General features: G+C 42.7%; 1 protein-coding gene across 1 annotated transcript in view; it reads right to left on the bottom strand.

The window, feature by feature from the left end:
- Positions 1 to 436: 436 nt before the first annotated feature.
- Positions 437 to 16,082, bottom strand: part of LOC126260384 (probable cytochrome P450 6a13) — a 39,479-nt gene continuing 23,833 nt past the window's right edge. The window contains exons 6-7 of the mRNA XM_049957712.1: positions 4,617 to 4,856; positions 437 to 546 (exon numbers count right to left, since the gene is read on the bottom strand). Coding sequence (XP_049813669.1) covers positions 437 to 546; positions 4,617 to 4,856 — 350 coding nt within the window. The remainder of the gene's footprint in view (positions 547 to 4,616; positions 4,857 to 16,082) is intronic.

The raw sequence follows: 16,082 nt of genomic DNA, 5'->3' as shown, positions 1-16,082 counted from the left end.
GTCTGTTCATTTGTATACATACACCACCAGCCTCACCATCAGTTTGTGCTTTTTACCACAAACCTATCAACTGAAAATGTTCTCAAAGAATAGCTTTTTTTCAATTGTATTTGATTTCATCCAAAATAAATTCGTTAAGTCTTGTAGCGATTTGTAGTTTCGGTGACATTTCTCTTAATAAATTATTAGCATCCTCTTAGTTAAAGGGTAGTTTTGCCTCCAATTATTAATTAACTGTGGAAAGCTCATTATAAATGACTTCAAGACTTAACGTTTGCGTTACAGATTTTGAGTAACTTTGGTAATATTTATTTTAATAATCTCATATTCAGTAGATAGTAAAATCAAAATTGTAAGCGGCTGTAGAGCCTTTCAAGTACGTATTTTAGAAGACAGACTCAATCTTATCGGCCCACAGCATTTCCATATTTATATTTCATGTTATTTTCCGGAGGTGGATAACATTGTAATCGCTCTCCATCAGCTCAAAGTGTGAAAGAAGTTCTGTCAAAGCCGTCCTCACTTGAAGAAGTCCCAAGCGATAGCCTGTAACAGATAATTTTATTAATATTGTGGACAAGGGAACATAGAATTAGCAAAAGAAAGTCCATACAAATATGTACTTATAGAGGGATGAGAATTAGGTTCACCAACTGAATTTACAATGAATTTGAAGTACTAAATATTATTTCTTACTCATGTTTATGTTTCAAGCTTTTTATCATGTCTAAATGTTGTAATAATTGTGCCTATTTTTAATGAGATGACGATCAGTTTATGTTTATTACTTGAGCTGCAAAAATAAAAATTAACTTTAATTCTTTTCTTGCATGGTTTGGGGTAGTAAACATCTTTTCTAAAGAAGCGGACAACAATTTTTGTTGTTCAGTTGTTACCTAGAACTTTCATGGCATGAAGTAATGAGTTATCACAATTTGTGCAGCTATCTTATGTCGTAGATGTAAATGTATCCGGAGTCTAGGATAGATCCTTTGCATAAATTATTAGAATTCTGTTTGAGATATGAACTGAAGCTCATAGGGACTTCTTCATCGAATTCGTCAATGCTATTTGATGTAATAAGATCGTATGACTGCCTGCTACACAACTTCTTACATTTACCATTCTTGTATTCCAAGAAGTCTAATTTACTCTATAGATCAAACTCTATTAAGGAGATTAAAAAATTAATTTCCTGTAGGATTTTAGGTGCCCTACTATGGATCAAACGCCACTATATTAGAATTAGTTGGTAGTCCTGACCACATGGGATGTTTTAATTCTGTATCGTTCAGTAACTCAATAAAATTTTTTTAGACGTCATGGGTAGTGCTGGAGACATGACGCAACTTCCAGTGTAGTGAAAGACAGCCATGTAAGTTCGAAAATGGCTATTGCTTTTAAGTGTGACATATTTTTTCTTTTATGACAAAAATGTTGTGCAAGTTCATTTGCTAGTACTGAAAGGGTAGCATAGCTATTTTTATGGAGCTATCATAGGTAGTTTCCCAAAGTTTAATTTTTTGGGCTCTGATTTTAAACATAACATTAAACCCTAACAATCATTGACTGGCGCGGTGTGTATAAGTGTGACGTATGATGAAAGTTAGATAACTCGTATGCTTACAGTGACGTAGCTAAAATGTATTCAGCTTCACTTTCTCTCGTTTAATAGCTATTCTGACGTATAAAACTTAATGAATTATAGTCTTTTTTAATGAAGGAAGGTCTTAAAGGAATAGTGTGGTCTTGCCAAAGAAGTGTAAGTCAAACTACGTGGTGCACGTTTAGGGTACAATACCAAGGCCTGTCGTGTTCCATTGGTTCAGTGAAATAGACAGAGGCCTACAGCAGGTGAGCAGCTACGAAGATATTCAGAAGCACGGTTCAAGTAAGAAGAAACTGTAACAATGTTAGTGTTTCAAAGGAAAATCTAAACTTAAAACAGGTGAAATCCGCAAAAAGAAAGGAAAGAAAAATATCCGGCATTAATTCAGCAGTCTTTAGCATACGTCAGATTCCGAGGTAAGGGGAGAAGGACAGAAGAGAGATTATAATCCAGCGTCGACAAGAGGTCCCTTGAGCATAATCTGAGATTAGGGAAGCAAAGGAAAAAAAATTGAGCGGGTAGTTTTCAAAGGAACTATCGCGCAGCCGGCCGGTGTGGCCGAGCGGTTCTAGGCGCTTCAGTCTGGGACCGCGCGACCGCTACGGTCGCAGATTCGAATCCTGCCTCGGGTATGGATGTGTGTGATGTCCTTAGGTTAGTTAGGTTTAAGTAGTTCTAAGTTCTAGGGGACTGATGATCTCAGATGTTAAGTTAGTTAGGTTTAAGTAGTTCTAAGTTCTAGGGGACTGACGATCTCAGATGTTAAGTCCCATAGTGCTCAGAGCCATTTCTGAACTATCGCGTAATTCAAGGACAGCACAGAAAACCTAATTCAGAATGCCCAGATTGGGACTTGAATTCCATTCCTCCTGGATGTTAGTTCGATATTTCACCACTGCTTTCCTTCGCTTGCTGATCCCGAAGGAAGGAACGACTCGCAATATATGATGATCGGCCAACGTAAACGGGTAACGATATAGGTGGTTACTGTGTCCAGCTAAAGTAGGAAAAAAAGTTTCTGTTAGATTCGTATAACGAAGAACATAATAATGATGAAAAAGTGGCGTGTGGTACGATAAGTTCTGCTGTATTCAGCGCATCGACTCCGGATGCAGGATTTCGACAATCAGCATGCAGCTGACGTCTCTGAGTACTAATAAGAACTAAAAAACCGAGTTGTCTGTCTGTTTGAACACGCTGATCTGCAAAAGCATTAGATGAATTTTCATGGGGTTTTCACAGTTCATTTGATCGTATCTTGGGGCAACATATAGGCTTAATATCATCAAAATCGGAAAACAGAAACAAAAAATATCGAAATTTAAACTTATATGTAAAATCGTTTGCTCAGCTTAGCACTTCAGATGTTTAATCATCACGGTGTAGTACACCAAAGAACCCATAGTTTCGAATTATACCCGAGAACCAATAGATGGCTTCTAGGCTAGAAGAGAGTGAAATTTTATAGGTTTCCTGCTGAAGAGTTTGTATGCCGTAAAATAAATCAGTCAGGATTTAAGATTCAACGAAATAAAAGTACATAGTTTTAACTTGAACACATTTGTGGTCACAGTTTGTGTGTAACGATCTGAGGTTAAATTCTTGTCGCATCGATGTTTTTTATTTGTCTGCACATGACTGAAACTCTGAAATAAAGATGGCATGCAACTGAAGCACCACTTTTGATTACCGTTGATTTTGTTTCGTGTTTAGTAATAAATTCGTGAAGACTCTTGCACGCTTCTCTCATTCGTCTACTTACGTTTAGTGTATTGTTACAGCAAACAAAGAAATCAAAGAGGACAAAAGACATGAAACACGCACAAATGTAATCTAAACAATGGAGTCGATATTTTAATCTGCCGCGTTTTACAGCTATTTATAAGCTGATATTTGAATTGCAGATTCTCGCTACAGTGTACAGTATGCTTCAAACAATATTTGTCGTATTTTTTTTTTCAGAAAGTTCAGAAACTAAATACACAACTTATACGTCAATTACACTGTTATCGAGATATGAATGTATGGGCTGTTAGCTATCAAAGAAGGATATTGTGAGATTTTCATGCCTGGGTGACACATCTGTGTGGAGAATGCTGTTCATTGCATGACAATTATCCGCCAGAGATTTATGTTTTGTACAGTGCTTAGCTTCAGTAAAAATTCCTGGACAAAAATACGACTCACATGGACCATCCTCACGGATAAGAGTTAAAATCCCTTATCCGTGAAAATTGTCCATGACTGAACCCTGTCGATATTTAGGTTAAAAATGAAAGCAGCTGATGGTCAAACATACATTTCATACATTACTTGACGGCTGTTAACAATCACCTTCCAAAAACCTTGAATAAACCTTGTTGCTGAGGAGCACGATTTCTGTATTAGCACGTAGTTTGCTGCAGCTTGTTCCATTTAAATGTTTTTAATGAAAACTGATCCAGGATTCTGGTATTTGTCCTAAAGCTTTGACTTTTTTTAAAGGATGTTTTCGACTCTAATATCGGTTATACGTTCCTGGTATTGTTATCAAGGATTCGAGACGATCACTTTTAAAGCTACTTACGAAAATGCTAAGCATTTTTGCCCGATGTCGTGACAGGAACTGCGAAATTTATCGCTGCTGCTGTTAATAAATGACAGCAGCATAAAAATTGGGTTTATGCTCGCCATAAAAGGTATTTTACAACGCGGCTTACTTACAGTTTTAGTATCGGAGGGTTCGAGAGGTTCGGTTTGAAGCTAGCGCTCTGCCTTAGCAATGGTAGTTGAGATCGATTTTTTATTGGAAACAGCGAAATATGGTGCAGCGTTCAATATACGAACAGCAGTGCGATGCGACCAATATGGCGGCTGCCAACGGTATGGCCATACCTTCCCTATAAAGAAGTCAGCCGTGGTTGTTAGTGGCAGTCCTATGGAATTCGGAAGTAGGGACGTAGAAACGCGGGAAGAGTCAACTGGGAGTAAAGAGTTTTTTGTGACATAACTTCAAGATAGAACTTACCGACACACATTCTTGGTCCGGCACTGAAGTGGAGCTGCACCGCTTGTTTTCTACCGAGCTGGAAGTTGTGCCCTCGCTGCAGATCGGCGTCATCGTTCAGTGAGAGGCGGGTATCGCGATGCAGCGACCACACGGGGACAATCACATTGTCTCCGGGCTGCAGCTGCTCCGCGCCCAGCTTGCAGGCGCTCTGACACTCTCGAATAAGTACTGGCTCGGCGGGGTGTAAACGCAGGACTTCTGAGGGGGAAACATACAAGTTGCCCTATTAAAATACGGAAGATTTGTTCTATATAAGGTTTCTTGAAACTTCTGCTAATATCTCCTGCAGTCGAGGTACAAAATTTATAAAAAAAGAACGAAGTCTTACCGGTTTATATGTTAATGTCAAAAAATGTTGTGTTAGTTAATTTTTTGTTTGTTATGTCCTACATATTTTTGAGATAACTAGAAAACACATTTTTAAGAAAATAAGTTAGTGTTGCAAATGGTTAATTTCTAAGCAGAATCATCAAAACATCTGAAAAGTATGGAATATAGAAATAATTTGTCCAATATTAAATTTCTACAGCGTGTACTTTGGAATATGCACTGTGTGTCTGTGTTAAAATAACATAAATCGAATGCTTACCCGGTGGGATGAAAGGTCTCATCGACTACACATTACGTTATTCCATTGTAGCAATTTGCCACTTACACCTACGTGTATACTTTGCAATCCACCTGACGATGTATGGCGAAGGGTACTTCTCGTAGCACTTTATGGTCCCTCCTTCCCTGTACTATTCACGAATGGCGCGTAGGAAGAATTATTGTTGGTAAATCTCCATATTAGCTTTGATTTCTCGAACTTTCTCATAGTGGTCATTTCACGAGACATACCTGATCAAAAGCATTCAGATAACTACTAGCGATCATTAATACGTGACGCGTCCACACTTCGACCTTGTGACACTGGGGGGCACTTCCAAAGATGTGTCTGAATGTCTGCCCGCATCTCGTGGTCGTGCGGTAGCGTTCTCGCTTCCCACGCCCGGGTTCCCGGGTTCGATTCCCGGCGGGGTCAGGGATTTTCTCTGCCTCGTGATGGCTGGGTGTTATGTGCTGTCCTTAGGTTAGTTAGGTTTAAGTAGTTCTAAGTTCTAGGGGACTGATGACCATAGATGTTAAGTCCCATAGTCCTCAGAGCCATTTTGTATGAATGTCTGTGGAGGAATGGCAGACCATTCTTTCTCAATAGCCGAAACCAGAGAAGGTACGCTGGGGTCTGGAGCGAGGTCGACGTTCTCTCTCTTCCGGAAGATGTTCCATTGAGCATTGAGTCTAGGTCGGGATTTTGGGTAGGCATTTCACGACTGTTAGTGTCCAGAAATCAGTGCCTCACACATGCTGCTTGATGACAATACACATTTTCGCGCTGACACAATCAGCGTCTCAGAGTTGTTCCTCTATTGTACACAGTACACAATGCTGTTAAAGGTGTTCATATCCTTCCACTTTTAGCGTTTTTTAAAGATCAATCAGCACCCCCCCCTCCCCCCCATGGTAACACCAACACCTCCGTGCTTCACTGCTGGTACTACATGTGACGACAGGTAACGTTCTCCAGGAATTCCTCAAACCCAAACTATTCCACCGTATTGCCACGGGTATAGCGCGAAGCATTAACTACAGAAATGCGTAGCTCATGAGCAGCTGCTAGACCATTGTACCCCATCATTTTTACTCCCTATGCACAGTTACTGTGCTAGCGGGACTACTACTATTAATGAATGTAGGCTGATTCTTACAAAGAAGAAGACAGCAACCAGCCACTATTAATATTGCTATTTATTTAAGTAAATATGTAAAACATTCTCGGTTTTCTTGCCGCTTCAATTCGTGATAAAATCTCAAGCTTTCGACATCCTCCATCGTCATCGTCAGGAGCAACTGACTGTCTTCACTGCTGCTGTGATAGCCTTTTTATAGCTCGTGCACGGCTTGTGATTGGTCTGTCACAGGCAGCAGGACGTAATCGCCGACCAGTCACAAGCCGACCAATCAGAAGCCATCCACGGGCTATAATAAGGCTACCACAGCAGCAGTGAAGACCCGATTCCCGCTCAGGCTGCGGAGGTGAGCTGTTGCTGCTCGAGACACGGATCGCACCTGCCGCTATTGCTGCTCGAGATGTCGAGACGCGGAAGGGGACGCAAAGCTGCAGCCCTAGCGGAGTTTCTGCTCACGTTAGCAGGAACTTCAGGCAACAGGAAGAAGAAGACTGTAGCGCAGTGCTTTAGCTGCCAAAACCTTGGCCACGTCGCCAAGCACTGCAGCGGTGCAGTCCCCTGTTTGAAGTGTGCGCGACTGCAAGAAGGAGAAGGATACTCCTTGTACCTGCGTCAACTGTGGCGGCGCACACGCGGCGAACGCCCGTTCCTGCGCCTACAAGAGGAATTGGCGCGGACCGGACACGAAGACGACGCAGAAGCAAGTGGCCACCACACATGAAGAGGTGATCTCTTATACAGAAGACGTCGTCTCCAGGCGTCTAAAAGACACTGTACAAGAAGCCATGTCCGCCTTCAAATCCGCCATGGTGGAAGAGAGGGTGGCCATGTTGCCGAAATTGGGCGAGGCTCGGCGTCAAATTGCTGTCCTGACGCAGGAACTTCGCTCAGCCAAAGAAGACTCCGCCACTAGAGAAGACACCGCCACCCAGACGACTCCTGCACGACAGAAGGAGTCCGCAACGGTGGCCACGCAAACCGACGAGCCTGCCGAAAGGGAAGCGACACAGCAAAAGGACACCGAAGCAGCTGCACAAGAGGAAGAAGAGTGGGAAGAAGTACCATTCCTCCCGCTTCCGGACATGTACAGCGCAAGTGCTCTACTCAAGAAGATTGCTAGTTCGCTTCGCGACGGTACATATCCTCACCACGAAAATCCCTATCCTTTTGTCCCAGCAAACCATCCAAAACCGCCACTCCCACATCATGGACTTCCCTATCCAGAAGGTCATATTGGATTCTCCAGGGAGGATTATGAGCTCTTTAATTCCTACCCTATTTTCACTACCTTGCAGATGAAGGATCTAATCTGTTCTCTGTACTACGGAGAACAACTGGAGACAGAATACGCTATGTATCAAACCAACACCGAGGAACAGTCCTCAGTCAGCAGTAAGAAGAAGAAGAAAAAGCGTCACATCGACAAGAACAAGAAACAGATTATCGGCACTCCTTGCCAGTTCCAGCTATTATCAAAAGTTCAAGAAAGAAGTTTCATCAAGATTCTTAGGGGAGGAAAGGCCAACAGACCACAAACTTCCACTTGAACTTCCTCACAGAGGGGAAAGTCAAAAAGGAGCAGAGAGAGTGAAGACAGTCAGTTGCTCCTGACGATGACGATGGAGGATATCGTCGAAAGCTTGAGATTTTATCCCGAACTGACGCTGCAAGAAAACCGAGAATGTTTTACAATTGCCGTCGCGAAAGACTTCGTTCCCATATTTAAGTAAATAGCACCGCAACCGGTTTCGAACTGGTAAGTTCATCATCAGGCGGCTGTTCACAAAATTTACAAGATGCACTTTACATAATCGTCAGTTTTCGATTTTTATTCTCCAACTGTAGCGAAATATTCTTGGTGTGTTGGTGCCATCGAAAATTCAGCGAAATTTTGTTCCGAAGTTGCAGGATTGTGTTTTCGAAATATTGCAAAGTATATGCAGCACTTATATGATTTGCATATCACCATATTGTGCAAAGCACCACAAACACAAACACGCACACACACACACACACACACACACACACACACACACACCAAAAAGTATTTGCCACATGTGAAGTTGACACAAAGATTGCCGTTTCACAAATAAAAATTGAAAACTGACGATTATGTAAAATGCGCATCTTGTAAATTTTGTGAACATCCGTCTGATGATGAACTTGTCAGTTCGAAACCGGTTACAGCGCTATTTACTTAAATAAAAAGCAGTATTAACAGTGGCTGGTTGCTGTCTTCTTCTTTGAGAGAATCGACCTACATTAATTGTACACAGCCACGGTCTCATCATGTCAGTTTTAAACAAAGTAGCACTATTGTTAATACTTTGGCTGGTCGCTGTGGCCGAGCGGTTCTAGGCGCTTCAGTCCGGAACCGCGCTGCCGCTACGGTCGCAGGTTGGAATCCTGCCTCGGGCATGGATGTGTGTGAAGTCTTTAGGTTAGTTAGGTTTACGTAGTTCTAAGTCTAGGGGACCCATGATCTCAGATGTTAAGTCCCATAGTGCTTGGAGCCATTTGAACAATTTTTTTGTTACTTTGGAACACACGAGCAATTCGTTTCGCTGATTTCATGCGATTTTTCTACAACCTCACTCCATAATATCCGACGTTTCCTGACTGTCAGTACATGACGTCTGCTGGGCCTTGATTTAGCTGTGGTTATTCCTCCACATCTCCCTTTCACTATCACATCACCATCAGCCGACACGGACAGCTTGAGAAGGGTTGACACGTCCTTGATGGATTTGTTACTTAGGTGACATTCAATGAGTAGTCTAGATTCGAAGTCAAAGAGCTCCCCTAACCAAACCAGTCTGCTATTACTTCTTCTCTGCTGACAATACAATACAGCCTGTCTCCTTTTATACTGGAGGGTCTCTCGTGACACCTTACGGCCAATTTCACATTACATAGACGTGTCTGGATACTTTTGATCAGACACTGTGCGGTCGTGCATTGCCAGGAGACTCGTGCATCACCCGCTGTCCCCTTTGATTGATGATCTCTGGCAGGGAGCTGAAGCAGTATGGAATGATATAACCGTGTTTGTTATACACGATCTGTTCGACTCGATGTCCAGCTCCGGTTAGACCAGGGGCTGCTGCCAGAGATATATTAATTTTTGCACCCTCTATACCCACAGATCACTTACAAATTTAATCTCTTGTTCCTACTATATTGTATATTCAAAATATGTAAAAATATTATTATTTAATATCCTTCTAGGTGTTGTAATTTTAGTGGACAGCGGTATATTACGAGGGGCTTTCAATAAATAATGCCACAAATTTATGTTCCGACACCAGATTGATTTTATTCGGGATTTCAATACACCATATTACTCCCCATTCTTTTGGCCACGCAACCGCAGTTTTCAACATAATCTTCGATCAATGCGACAGCCTGACGCCACTTTACTGTGAGGACCTTTAGGCATGCATGGTACCACTCTACTGGTTGACGTCAGAGCCAACGTCTTGCTGCAACAACAACCTCCTCATCATCCACCTACTGCTTTCCGCGTAGTGCATCCTTCATTGGACCGAACAGATGGAAGTCGGAAGGTGCGAGGCCGGGAAGTAGTGTGGACGAGGAAGAACAGTCACATGAAATTTTTGAGCTCCTCTCAGGTGCACAGACTTGTATGAGGCCTTGTGTTGTTATGGAGAAGGAGAAGTTAGTTTGCATATTTGCGTCGATGAACGCACTGAAGTCATTTCTTCAGTTTGCTGAAGGTAGCACAATACACTTCCCAGTTGATCGTTGCACCATGAGGGAGGACATCAAACAGAATAAACCCCTTCAGAGCTCCAGAAGACCGTTGCCATGACCTTACTGGATGCGGGTGCGACTTTGAACTTTTTCTTCGGAGGAGAGGTGGTGTGGCGTCGCTACATGGATTGCTATTTTGTTACTGGTTCGAATCGATGAGCCCATGTTTCATCGTCTGTAACGATGTTCGATGAAAAAAATTGTCACGGTCAGCCTCGTAATGCGCAAGCAATTCTTTACAGATGGTCTTCCGTCGCTCTTTTTGGTCTTCATGTTGGCGAGGAACCCAGCTGGCACACAACTTCGAATATTCCAACTGGTGGACGAATGTGTCAGCACTATCAACGGAGACATCCAGTTGAACAACCAGGTGTTTGTTTGTGATCCGTCGATCTCCTTGAATGAGGGTGTCCGCACGTTCCAACAATGCAGGAGTCCAGGGGCGGCTCCTGTATAAGTTTGCAGGTTTGCGCTACCCCCAAGGAATAATTCTGTTTAACTGTGTTTGCCTTCTGAGCGTTCTATACTAGCGGAGAAGTAGCGCGCCGTTTATCTCTTTTTGAAATGCCTGGGCTACAAACACCGAACGCAGCGGAGTTGGACGGAATGTGCCGACGGCGACAGTGGGTTGCACTGTGGCTGCAAACGTGGACTTGGGTGTCTCAGAGGGGGTGCAGGGTGCGGGGGCAACACTTGGCATCACTGTACTCGTATACGGGCCTTTTGTGTATAAACACCTCACCCGGGCCACCTTCCCAGCCGCAGGAAGAGGGCCCGAGCTCTTCCGAAGGGAAACGGAACTATCAGATCTTCAAACAAAGTTAGATTCTCGCGCCACCTTACCATTCAGGTGTTGCTGCGAGCGAACTATTTCCTGTGCGTTATGTTAGTTATTCTAGCATGTGCTACAGTGAATTTTGAGGCTCAAGTGACAAGTGAATACGTGAAATAATGAATCAGGTAATTTAATTGCTCTCTGAACCCTTCAGTTCACGGACGTTTGAAGAAAAATTAGAAATGAGTGGCTAAGTAGGCCGACTCGTGCTCTAACAATTTCGCAGACCGTTAAAACAAATAGTCGCCAATTCAATAGGAAATTTAACTCTGAATTGTACAACAAGCATGAATGGCTGTGTGGTTGTGACATGAAAAATGCCTTATTTTGTTTTCCTTGTTTATTATTTGGACGAGTTCTTTCATGGTCTAAACACGGAGTCTGTGACATTCAACAGATCCATGACAAAATTAGAAAACATGAACTTTCTTCAGTCCATGTAAATAACGTTTTGAATATATCAAGTCTAGGCAATGTAAATATAGCTACCCAATTAGACAGCGGGTACAGAAGGTCCATGGCATTACACAACTAAAAAGTTGCCGATAATAGATACATACTGAATCTAATTATTAACTGTATTCGTTTCTGTGGCGCTTTGGAACTTGCTCTTATGAAGACATGATGAGACTGAATCATCTTCCAATCCCGGTGATTTTCGTCCCTTGATTACTTTTAGTGTAGAATTAGACTCGGTATTAAAATCGCATTTAGAGAAAGCTACAGTTTTCAAAGGAACCTCAAAAACCATCCAGAATGAACTCCTCCGGAGCATACTTCAAGTCTGCCAAGAAGAAATTAGAAAGGAAATTAAGGGTGCTGAGTTTTTGGCCGTAATAGCTGACGAAAGCAGTGACGTAGCCTATGTTTTCCAGATAGTTATAGTATATAGGTACATCATTAACGGAAAACCAGTTGAAAGATTTTGGGACTTCATAGCACCAGAAAAGCATGATGCCCAGTCTTTGGCAACGTCCATCATCGAACAGATAAATAATCATTTAGGGAATTGTCCATATAAGCAAATAGCGCAAACATATGATGGTGCAGCAGTGGTTCGCCACGTGGGGTGCAGGATTTTATTAAGGAAAAGTTTCCCAACGCTTCATGCATTCATTGCTATGCCCACCAGTTGAATCTCATTATGCTTAAAGCCGCTTCCATTAATAAAAATGTGCGAATATTCTTCACTAAACTTCAGGGACTTTGCAGCTTCTTTTCAGCATCTCCTCAAAGAACAGCAATTCTCGACGAAATAGTACGAAAACGACTGCCACGTTCAGTGCCTACTCGTTGGAATTTTCAGTCAAGGAGCGTCAATACCGTTTTCGAATATGGGGAAGATATTATCACGTGCATGAATAATACGAGCCAGGGGGAAAAACTGTGTAATGAGAACACGATCCTGCAAGCCTGTGGCTTAGTAACAATTTTGGAGGATGAAAAGTTCATTTTTTGGCTTTCAATTTTTTCATAAAATCAGGATCCATGTGGATATTTTGTATCATTAGCTACAAAAAAGGTATATTGACCCACCTTACGCACAAAATCAGCTGACAGCTTTTCAGCGTGAAATTGCGAACATTAGGGAAGGAGTGAGTGAAAATTCAACAGGTTTACACGAGTGCCATAAAAGAGGGAGAACTGAAGATGGCGCAGCGATGTGTAATCTACTGCGGGCGGGAGGCAAAAGAAGTATGTGATGTCGTAAGTTACGAGGCAAAAGAAAGATTCAAGTTCACTTGACACCTAGTTGCAGCCTCTCTCTTTCTACCAGAGAAATTCGCTACTTACTCTTTCGGTTTCCCAGAAACTTATTTCAGAGCTGCTATTGAATGCTACTCTTTTTTGGAAGGAAAGAAACTTCGAACAGAACTCTCTGTTATTTATGGAAGGGAGGAGTTCGAAAGCATATGTGGAGCTTTGAGCTTTCTGGATTACATAACAGACAATAATCTTTGTGATACACTGAGAGAATCTGTGAAGCTCCTGAAAGCGATAATTACAATTACAATGACCACATCAGAAGCAGAACGTTGTTTTTCTACACTGAAACGCACCAAAAACTTCTTGCGGAATACTAATGACCAAGAAAGACTATCAGAACTCGCGATGCTCTCTATTGAACGAGACCTCGTTTTAGGAATTGCAGACTTCACTCAAAGAGTGATTGAAAGATTTGCAAATATGAAGGAAAGAGGAATAGAGTTCCTGTACAAGTGATCACCACCACATCCAAATTCAGAGATATAATCGAACTGCGTTAACATCAGTTCTGCTGAAAAAGGTTAGTAAGGCATGCCTACCACTTTTTGAGAACATAGAGCTGCAGTTGATTTTAATTACTTTTATTCTGCAAAAGTAATACTTATTTCTGTGTACACCTTTTGGTTTTATTACGAATAGATGCAGCAGTGACAAGAGCGAGCGGTCTGTTTATACCAGGCATTACAAAAACATTGAGCAGTGTACTGATTTTCTCTCTTTTGTTGATGTTTTTCTTCGTGAGTAAAGTGTACAACGATCTTCTTTGGTCACGAGCCGCCACTGCACGAGTCACAGCGGTGTGTGGCGGGAGATCGGACAAGTTTGCGCGACCTCGTTGCGATGATGACAGACACTTCACCCAACGACTCACCGTGCTTTTGTTCACTGCCAGGTCTCCCTAGACATGCTGCAAGCGCTTATGAACATATGCAATACTCTGGTTATCCTCCAAAAAAAACTCAATCCGCTTGGAAAGCACCTCCTTTGTATACGCCATTTTGAAGGCTACGTATAGCGTCGCTCCATATCGCAATTCATGAAACTGTAGGGGCGAGGCGGGAATATTCCCAGATGACCCACAACAAATACCGCATTTTCTCAACCGAAATTGTCCGAGGAAAAAAGTGTGTTATATTACTTATTCAACGCCCTTCGTATTATGCACCCGAATACAAGGCACAGAAAGAACCTTGTGCCTGCATACAGCTTACTCCTCTTGCATAGGACCGAATGGATTCAGAGCATAACGTATCCTGCAGTGGGTGGCTCACCATCATCAATGTAGCGAAGGAATTTCAACGTAACTGAGCATGTACAGGGTGTTTCAAAAATGGCCGGTATATTTGAAACGGCAATAAAAACTAAACGAGCAGCGATAGAAATACACCATTTGTTGCAATATGCTTGGGACAACAGTACATTTTCAGGCAGACAAACTTTCGAAATTGCAGTAGTTACAATTTTCAACAACAGATGGCGCTGCAAGTGATGTGAAAGATATAGAAGACAACGCAGTCTGTGGGTGCGCCATTCTGTACGTCGTCTTTCTGCTGTAAGCGTGTGCTGTTCACAACGTGCAAGTGTGCTGTAGACAACATGGTTTATTCATTAGAACAGAGGATTTTTCTAGTGTTGGAATTCCACCGCCTAGAACACAGTGTTGTTCCAACAAGACGAAGTTTTCAACGGAGGTTTAATGTAACCAAAGGACCGAAAAGCGATACAATAAAGGATCTGTTTGAAAAATTTCAACGGACTGGGAACGTGACGGATGAACGTGCTGGAAAGGTAGGGCGACCGCGTTCGGCAACCACAGAGGGCAACGCGCAGCTAGTGCAGCAGGTGATCCAACAGCGGCCTCGGGTTTCCGTTCGCCGTGTTGCAGCTGCGGTCCAAATGACGCCAACGTCCACGTATCGTCTCATGCGCCAGAGTTTACACCTCTATCCATACAAAATTCAAACGCGGCAACCCCTCAGCGCCGCTACCATTGCTGCACGAGAGACATTCGCTAACGATATAGTGCACAGGATTGATGACGGCGATATGCATGTGGGCAGCATTTGGTTTACTGACGAAGCTTATTTTTACCTGGACGGCTTCGTCAATAAACAGAACTGGCGCATATGGGGAACCGAAAAGCCCCATGTTGCAGTCCCATCGTCCCTGCATCCTCAAAAAGTACTGGTCTGGGCCGCCATGTCTTCCAAAGGAATCATTGGCCCATTTTTCAGATCCGAAACGATTACTGCATCACGCTATCTGGACATTCTTCGTGAATTTGTGGCGGTACAAACTGCCTTAGACGACACTGCGAACACCTCGTGGTTTATGCAAGATGGTGCCCGGCCACGTCGCACGGCCGACGTCTTTAATTTCCTGAATGAATATTTCGATGATCGTGTGATTGCTTTGGGCTATCCGAAACATACAGGAGGCGGCGTGGATTGGCCTCCCTATTCGCCAGACATGAACCCCTGTGACTTCTTTCTGTGGGGACACTTGAAAGACCAGGTGTACCGCCAGAATCCAGAAACAATAGAACAGCTGAAGCAGTACATCTCATCTGCATGTGAAGCCATTCTGCCAGACACGTTGTCAAAGGTTTCGGGTAATTTCATTTAGAGACTACGCCATATTATTGCTACGCATGGTGGATATGTGGAAAATATCGTACTATAGAGTTTCCCAGACCGCAGCGCCATCTGTTGTTGAAAATTGTAACTACTGTAATTTCGAAAGTTTGTCTGCCTGAAAATGTACTGTTGTCCCAAGCATATTGCAACAAACGGTGTATTTCTATCGCTGCTCGTTTAGTTTTTATTGCCGTTTCAAATATACCGGTCATTTTTGAAACACCCTGTAACTGTACAACAGAGTCAGAGACGGTACAGCACCACATCCACTTCCGTTGCCGGGCAAATGTTAGCTACGAAAATTTCTTTTGCCATCAAGGCACCTACTAACGTGTGAGAGTGACTACAGCAATGACGAAACATTTTTCTAAAACGTAACAAAGCCTGCCTGTGGTAAGTACAAAATTAACAAGCGGAGAGAAGGAACTTCTAATTTTCCATCAGCAGTGTATTTTGGTAAGTCATTTTTTCACTGAAATGCTCTCACATGTTCTGCTTCTCACATATTGTCTGTAATAACATGTATGGTTGGGTGACAAAGGTCATATACCAATGAATTTAAAGTAAATGATAATTAATTGAAACCCTCAGCTGCCGACAGGTGTTGTTGATATACCTCGATGGGGACAGCTGAAAATGTGTGCTCCGACCCGGACTCGAACACGGGATCTCGTGCTTACAT

Source organism: Schistocerca nitens, chromosome 5 (genome assembly GCF_023898315.1).
Source record: "Schistocerca nitens isolate TAMUIC-IGC-003100 chromosome 5, iqSchNite1.1, whole genome shotgun sequence".
Taxonomy (NCBI): Eukaryota; Metazoa; Arthropoda; class Insecta; order Orthoptera; family Acrididae; genus Schistocerca; species Schistocerca nitens.
The sequence above is the reverse complement of the archived record's forward strand: the minus strand, read 5'-3'. Positions and strand labels throughout refer to the sequence as shown.